Source organism: Scomber japonicus, chromosome 9 (genome assembly GCF_027409825.1).
Source record: "Scomber japonicus isolate fScoJap1 chromosome 9, fScoJap1.pri, whole genome shotgun sequence".
Lineage (NCBI taxonomy): Eukaryota > Metazoa > Chordata > Actinopteri > Scombriformes > Scombridae > Scomber > Scomber japonicus.
Window position 1 is genome coordinate 3,323,425 of NC_070586.1, and position 8,586 is coordinate 3,332,010.

At 36.6% G+C, this 8,586-nt stretch overlaps 1 protein-coding gene across 1 annotated transcript; it reads right to left on the reverse strand.

The window, feature by feature from the left end:
• Positions 1-1,915: 1,915 nt before the first annotated feature.
• On the reverse strand, positions 1,916-8,249 carry LOC128364291 (uncharacterized). Its single transcript, XM_053324830.1, has 7 exons — positions 8,192-8,249; positions 7,392-8,036; positions 7,275-7,316; positions 7,128-7,184; positions 3,234-5,481; positions 2,898-2,901; positions 1,916-2,467 (listed from the first exon to the last, which is right to left on the reverse strand). The coding sequence occupies exons 1-7, from the start codon at positions 8,247-8,249 to the stop codon at positions 1,916-1,918; spliced, it is 3,606 nt and encodes a 1,201-aa protein (XP_053180805.1).
• Positions 8,250-8,586: the final 337 nt, after the last annotated feature.

The window sequence follows — 8,586 nt, forward strand, 5'->3', positions numbered from 1 at the left end:
ATAAACCACACATATATACGTATACATGTCTATGAACTAAGCTAGCTGCTACTGTCATGCTGTGAACAACACTGAACTGACTCTTCTTCTCTCGACATTTTCACAACTAATCTCTTACTGACTCTACAGCACCACCTGGTGGCGGAATTTATACAACGCTTAACTCATGAATGAACCAACTCCAGTGCAAATTAAACCATTAAATGAACTAAATTACACACACAAAATACAACCATAGAAGTTTTTGGTTAACATACGTAAAGACAGAGATCACAGTAGGTTTTATTTAACCCTGTCGAAGAAAACATACATTACATAACAAAACAAATGCATTTCTCATAAACTCCTGGGGCTGCTGACAACAGTTAATGTTGAACACAGAAACTGTGCTTCTCTAAGATAAACTTGTGGGGTTTTTGAGTAATTTAATTCATTAATGAATTAATTGGCATTGCAGTTGGTTTATTCATGAGTTAAGCGTTGTATAAATTCCGCCACCAGGTGGTGCTGTAGAGTCAGTAAGAAATTAGTTGTGAAAGCTTCAGGTTCAGCTGTGTTAGAGTGACACCTGCTGGTCACAACATGCAGCTGCACCGGCTTCTTCAGTTCTGACGATCAGTTTCCAAATATTAATACATGTAGCAGTGTAAATGTTTTTTATATGTATTTTTTATAATTAATTGATAACACAATATCATAATTATAATGTATTTTATAATAATTAATGCATAATTAATAATTTGATAAGTTATTAAAAAGTAAAAGAGAAGTTTACATTTTTAGTATAAATGTTATTTATTTGTATTTGGCAGGATTTATTTTTTTGAACACTGTGTAAGTATAGCAGGAATATCAGGAGTTACTTGGATGATACGATGAATGAACTAGAGAAATAAATGTAGAGGTGAATGAAGAGGAGAGTCAGATAAAACAAACTTCCTTCCACAGTGTCTCCTGTGCAGGTAGAAACAAACCTGTCAGCTCTGTTCTGCTTCATCAGTTTATCTGTGTGAAGAGTCTGTTTGACTTCAGCATTAAACATCAGTCCACACTGAACTACAGAGAAAACTCTTTATTCATCTTTCTGCAACAATTAACAAACACAACAAAGATCAAATACAGAAAATATTATCTGAGATTAATATGAATTATGTTTTAAGGTTTGTTCAGAATCAGTTTTTTAATTGACATCCAACAAAAAACAAAGTGTTCATTGTGTATAATAATATTCTGATTCATCTGATGAGCAGTTTAAATGATATTCATACTTGGCTAATATTTGCTATGATATTTTTGATTTTATTGATAGTACAAACATATTCTTCCTATTAAAAAGAAAACAAAGTAATAATTTTAATCACAAGCAGACCTTTCAGCGGCTGAACTTCTAAATAATTACATTCTCATGAAAAGAGAATAAATAATTGGTAATAAACAGTACATAAGAAAACAATATAACACAACATGTATATTTAGTACAGGTGGAAAATGCAGTTTATAACACCTACCCTCTTATTTAAAACAAAAACAATACTCAACATATTCAGTTTCAATATTTGATTCTGATTTTTACAAAACTTTACACAAACTGAAACAAAGATCCTGAATGTTGCAGATTCAGCAGTTATCAGTGATTCAGACCTGCAGCAGTTTTAAACAGAATATTTTACAGAGCTGTTTAGATATTAAAAGTCTGATTTATCACAGACTGAAATCAACATTTTGTCATTTGAAAACTTCAGCATTTAGTTCATCTTTTAAATACACTTCATTAGGTTCATTAGTTATATATCAACAGGACCAGAATTACTGAATAATATTGACTAAAACACAAATTAAACTCCAAAAGAGTGTAATAATCTCATATGATGTAAATTGAATGTGTAAATGTTTTAGTTTTTTTTATTTCAGGCATCTATAATATACTGCAACGGGAACTATTAGTTTCATCCAGAAGTGTTTGTATCAATTCACTTATTTGCTTTTCATGTTTTTTCTGCAGATTTTCTTTTTCATCTTCATTTTTCACCTTTTTCATTTCCTTGTCCTGTGTTTCCAGTAAGTTGCGGATTGTTTTCAGATTCCCGCTCTTCTTGGTCACACTTTTCACCAAGTCACTGATTTGTCTTTGATGTTTTTCCCTCATCTGTTTTTCATTGTTGGCTTTTAGTGCCTGTAACAGATCATACTGCTCATCTTTGTCTTTCAGTTCTCCCTCATGTTCTTTCTTCTGATCTGCAAATTCTTTCATCTGTTCCTCTTTGAATTCATTGAACTCTTCAGCTTTCTCTCTGGCTTCATCTTCATATGTTTTCTTTACATTCTCCAGTTCTTTATGATATTTTTCTTCTAATTCTTTTCTCTCTTTCTCCTCTTGTTCTCTTCTGATCGGATCTTCTTCTCTTCTTTTCTTTTCATATTCTTCTTTTTCCTTCTTATATTCCTCTTGGAGCTTTTTTATTCTTCTCTGTTCCTCTTGTCGTCTCTGTTCATCTTCTTGATTTTGTTTCTCCCACATTTCTTTTTGTTTCTTCTCCCAGTTCTCTCGTTCTTTTCTCATCTCTGCTCTGCTCTCCATCAGCTTTTTATCAATCATTTCTTTTTCCTCTGATTCCAACTTCATCTTTTTCTCCAAATCTGCAAGTTTTTGTTTCCACTCCTGTCGCTCAGTTTCTTCCTGTTCTCTCCTCTTTTTGTCTTCTTCTTCTCTCTCTTTCTGTTCTTTCTTTCTCTTTTCTTGCTCGTTCTTAATCTTTTCCTTCATTTCTTGTTCATGTTCTTCTTGGACCCTTTTTATTCTTCTCTGTTCCTCCTGTTCTCGCCTTTTCTTTTCTTCTTCTTCTCTCTTTTCCTGTTCTTTCTTTCTCTGTTCATCTTCTTGATTTCGTTTCTCCCACATTTCTTTTTGTTTCTTCTCCCAGTCCTCTCGTTCTTTTCTCATCTCTTCTCTGCTCTGTTCCAGCTCTTTATTAATCGTTTGTTTTTCCTCTGATTCTGTTTTTATCTTTTCCTCCAAAGCTTCAAGTTTTTGCTTCCACTCCTGTCGCTCAGTTTCTTCCTGCCTTTTCCTCTTCTTGTCTTCTTCTTCTCTCGCCTCTTGTTCTTTCTTTGTCTTTTCTTGCTCTTTCTTAAGCTTGTCCTTCATTTCCTGTTCTTGTTCTTCTTGGACCCTTTTTATTCTTCTCTGTTCCTCCTGTTCTCGCCTTTTCTTTTCTTCTTCTTCTCTCTTTTGCTGTTCTTTCTTTCTCTGTTCATCTTCTTGCTTTCGTTTCTCCCACATTTCTTTTTGTTTCTTCTCCCATTCCTCTCGTTCTTTTCTCATCTCTTCTCTGCTCTCCTCCAGCTTTTTATTGATGAATTCTTTTTCTTCTGATTTTGATTTTATCTTTTTCTCTAAAGCTGCAAGTTCCTGTTTCCACTTCTGTTGCTGAATTTCTTCCTGCCTTTTCCTCTTCTTGTCTTCTTCTTCTCTCTCTTCCTGTTCTTTCTTTCTCTGTTTTTGCTCTTTCTGAGTTTTTTCCTGAAGTTGTTTCTCTCTCAGTTTTCTCTCCTGTTCAATCTCTGCTCTCTGTGTTTCTATTCGTTTTTTAATTTCCTTCATTTCTTCTTCATGTTTTCTTTCAAGTTCCTCCCTCTCTTTCTTCATCTCTTCTTCCTTCTCCTTCAGGATCTTCTCCATTTCTTCCTTTATTGCTGCCTCGGCTTCTTGCAGCAACTCATTGGTGAAGCAGCTGCCGCCATTTTTCTTCACCATGGAGTCAATCTTGTTCATCAGCTCACTGACTTGTGTGTGGTTTTGTTTATCATAGTTTTTAAACACATGGTATCTTCCTCCACAGTCAGCAATGAGCTTCTTAAAGTAATCATCACATTCCTTCTGTATGTATTCTTCAATGGACTGCTCATCTTGTTCCAGTGCATCTCCTCTTGTGAAAAGAATGATGGTGAACATTTCCGAATTCTTCCCAAAGGCTTCCTTGATGAGTTTTAATGTCTCCTTCTCTTCTGGTGTGAGTCGACCAATCTGTAACACCAACAGGAAGACATGTGGTCCTGGAGCCAGAAGACTGATGCATTTCACCATCTCCTCATTAACCTGTTCATGTGACAAAGTGGAGTCAAACAGACCAAGAGTGTCGACCACGGCGACACGACGACCGCCCACTTCACTCTGTGCTTTCTGACACTGTTTGGTGACTGATGTTTGACTTGATTTGGCTTCAAACTCTTTTCTTCCCAGAATGGTGTTTGCTGAAGAGCTCTTTCCACTGCCAGTCTTCCCTATCAGAACAATCCTGAGACACTCTGAGCTCTGAGTGATTTTGTTCTTGTTTTTCAGCCTCTCAAGTTCAGTTTGTTGTTGTATGACTTTATCCATCTGGGCATGTGCAAAGGTCTGTGTTGTATAGTAACATGGTTTATTTTCAGACTGTCTCATCGTCTCCACAGTATCCAACATCTCAGAGATCTGCTGCCTGTTCTTGATGTTGAGAACAACATATCTTCTTCCACAGCTCTGACAGAGCTCCTGGATGTCTCTGTTCTTTCTGATAAAGTCATCAACAGCTGGAGCTGTAGGATCTGACTCCACAGTGAACAGAATCATGGTGAAGTCATTGACTCGAGAGCTGAATGTGTTCTGGATGGTCTTTAACGCTCCCTTGTCTTCATCAGTGAGGGGATCCACAGGTAGGACCAGGATGAAGGCATGGACACCCTCAGGATCACAGAGGGAGATACACCTGAGTGATTCCTCCATCACTGCCTCCTGAGGTTTTCCATACAAGGCAGGCAGCTCCACCAGAGAAACCCAACGTCCACACACCTCTCCCTGATGTTTAACACACTCTGATGAGCTGGAGACTGAATGAAGCTCTGTCTGACCTAAAATGGCCTTGGCTGCTGAAGTCTTCTCTGCTCCTCTCCTCCCACACAGAACCAGGTTTAAAGACTTTAGTCTTCTGGTCTCTTCAGTGAAGGTGAGGAAGGTTTCTCTGTTTTGTTTAACAATGATCTCAATCTTCTCCATTAACTGTTTGTGGTCACCTTCAAACATGTACTGTCTTCCTCCACAGCCTTCAAGGAGCTGATTCACAGTGGAACTTGTTTCTTTCTCCTTGTGTGTCATGATGACCATGGAGTGTTTAAAAGCATCTCGACCAAACACACTCAGGATGAACTTCAGTCTTTCTTTGTCAGTTTCACTGAACTCAGAAGGTTTCACTATCAGCAGCAGAACATTTGGTCCAGGGAAACACAGATTAATGAACCTCCTCACTTCTTCTCTCACTGTCTGCTCAGACTGACTGAAGATATCTGAAGTTTTTACTACAGTCAATGGTTGTCCTCTCCACTCTCCACAGGTGGCCACACAGGAGGGTTTTTTTTGGCTATGAAATTCTTCTTTCCCAGTAATGAAGTTACCTAGTTTTATCTTTTTGTCTTCACTTTTCCCCACCAGCACAATCCTCAGTGTAGAGACTGAAAAACAACAAGGAGAAAAATCACATGATCACAGTTCAGAGTTGGTGACAACAGTCGACTTAAATTCAGTCTCTAAGACACAGCAGATATTTAAACATGATGAAAAAACAGCCTTATAGACAAATCTGAGATCTCGATCTAGAAAAATCTAAGTTACTGGAGGAAGTAAACAAGTCATCATCACTGTGGTGGTAAATGCCACATATATCACTGTAATGTATTTCTTTGTGATCGATCATAGATGAGTTTATTTAATTTAATTTGATTTAATTCTGTTGTGATATTCCCATTTTTTGTCACTTGCTGATGTCACTGTTTGTCTCTTTGGTTATTCTTATATTCACAAAAGAAAAATAGAAACAATTCAAATATCGTATAATATACAAATACAATACAATGAAATTGAATTTGTATGAAATGATGAATTGAAGTTTTAATGAGCGACTTAAGTGCATTTCACAGTCTGTGAAGGTCAGACAGAAACTACATTCATGTTATTTTTTTAACTGTTACACTTAATTTACAGTTTTAAAGCTGAACTCATGATGAACTCAAACATCTGTACTTTCACTGTCAGTATTAATGTGATCAGTTCCAGTCTTCTAAAGGAGAAACTGAGTCCTGATCATTCAGAGCAGGTAGGAGCAGGACTCCTGTCTGTAATAGAATCTGCTCCTTTTTTCCTCCAGATGTGAGCCGTGTAGTTTCTGTTAATAATCATATAGTCAGTTTTAAAAGTTGAAATATTTGGATACTTGAAACTGAATTTCAAATGCTACACTTCCATGCCTGTCCTTGTTTATTCATGTATTAACTATAAACTCTGGAGCTACACCACTAAATAAGCACCTACAATTTCTGTCAATTAAACCATTTTGATGGAGTTAAAGATGGAGTCTTAGCCTCCAACATCCAGTCCTGGTAATACACTGTATATTTACTCTAAGCTGGTGATTAAGAGACACTGAGGCTTCAAATGAGCTGCATGAGTTGAACCTTTACCAAACAGACACTGATGTCATAACTCTCATCACAGTTAAAACAGAACATTATCTGTAAAATAATTTATATCTATCAGCTTCCAGACAAACTAATATTTAGCTTTAATTCCTGACAGAAATCTGAGAGGAAACGTGTTTAAAATAGGAAATATCCGACACTATCAAGTGTTTAGTTTCTCAAGTGACTCATTTGATCTCACACACAAAGTAATAACTACTCAAAATGTGAAATGTATTATTGATTATGCTGATTATATTTTTAAGTTATAAAAGCAGCAAGAGATGTGACAGTCAACTAGGATCTCTCAAAGGTCTCTTTTTCCATCCTTAAATAACTTTTGTGAGAAAAAGTACAAGTAGCTGGAGGCTACAGGCTGAACTGATCTCTCACTAAGAAAATATTGATTAGAGATTTTATTTAACCTCTGCTGTTTTAAGCTAGTGGTACACATGTGTCTTAAATAACAAGCCAGTAAACAGATGGACAGTTTATTTTAGGAACATCTCCAGCTGGAGGACAAAGCTCAGCTGTTACACTAACAAGGAGAATTTGATATTTAATCAAATGGATACAGTCGATCCAATTTCAAATAAAACATTATAATAAGAAGACATTATTAGGTCTGAATGTAATCTACTTACACTGGTTGACTGTACATTCAGGTGGTGATGGAGTGTTTGATGTCTGAGGCCACAACCCTGTGAAAAGACAAAAACATCAATTACAGGGAATCAACTTTATCTTATAGATGTCTAATACACATGATAATAATTAGTAAGTTTACTCACAGCTGATGGTGTTTTTCGCTGGATTCCAGAGATATTTCCACCCTGTAAAAAATAAATGTAAACCAAAATAACTTATTGTTCAAACTTCATCACAGTATAAAATGTTCCTGAACTCACCAACAGCTTTTACAGTATCTAAGTTGATCCTGCGTGTTTCCTCTTGTTTCAGGCTTCCATGTTCACTTGGTAAAACAGATGCTGCTTTCTCAGCTACTTCACAGCTCACATGATCTCCATCGTTTTCATTCATAATTAGATCCATGATCTCTAACAGCTGTGGACGTTCAAGGTTCTTCTGCCAAAATAACTTGGATCTACATTTTCTGATCATGTCTCCTAACTGTGGATGTTCCTCATTTGTCTCCATCAAACCTGAACTCTCCTCTCTTTGTGTTGATATCAGAATCACTGAATGATTAAATGATCGATCACTGAAGAGTTCAAGGACTGTTTGTAGTCTCTTCTTGTGTTGCTCAGTGAAGTCTTCAGGCTGTAGAACCAGCAGGAACACATGAGGACCAGGATCAGAGAGTCTCATACAGGTTTCTACATGTTCTATCAGTTTGTGTTGTGAGATGTTTGGATGCAGCAGATCTGGGGTGTTGATGAGAACTATTTTCTTCTGCTGAATCAGCTCACTGACTCTCAGACAGCGATCTAATTCTTTCTCAGTGTTGAACACAGTCTCTTCCAGTATGAAGTTCCCCACTGAACTCCTCTCAGACCAGCTGTTCCCCAGCAGAACAACCCTCAGCTCAGAAACTGAAATGAAAAGTGATTTAAATCTTTTTATTTTAGTAATATCTTCTCTCAGTCTTTTAAATATGGTATTTGGTTTCTTAAATAATTTACCCGACCCCCCATGAAACACTTAATTCAATTTTGATAAACACTGAAACAATTCTGTTCAGTCAGACTCACTCTGAGGTGGCAGATATCCAACACTGCTTCTGCGATCCCTGGATGGTACATCATCTCTGACTGTAATGATACAGAAATATACAAATTAAATCTTTATTTTATTCACATCGATTCTCTAATGGGTCTGCTGGGGGTACTAACACACGGATCATTCAAAAATGCAGTGATTGCAGTTGTCTTCTGGTCTGAAAGATATTTTCATCAAGATTACATATTCTACAAAACAAACTAAACTCTAATCATGCCTTTAATATATAAAGACCTGGATGAGCTACAATTCTCTGATACTGAACTCAAGTTCAAGTTAGTTATTGTGACTTAGAAACACATCAATGATCTAATTAATCTGTAAAGCATTACTCTGGCCTCCAGCACCACTGTAAGGAATCGA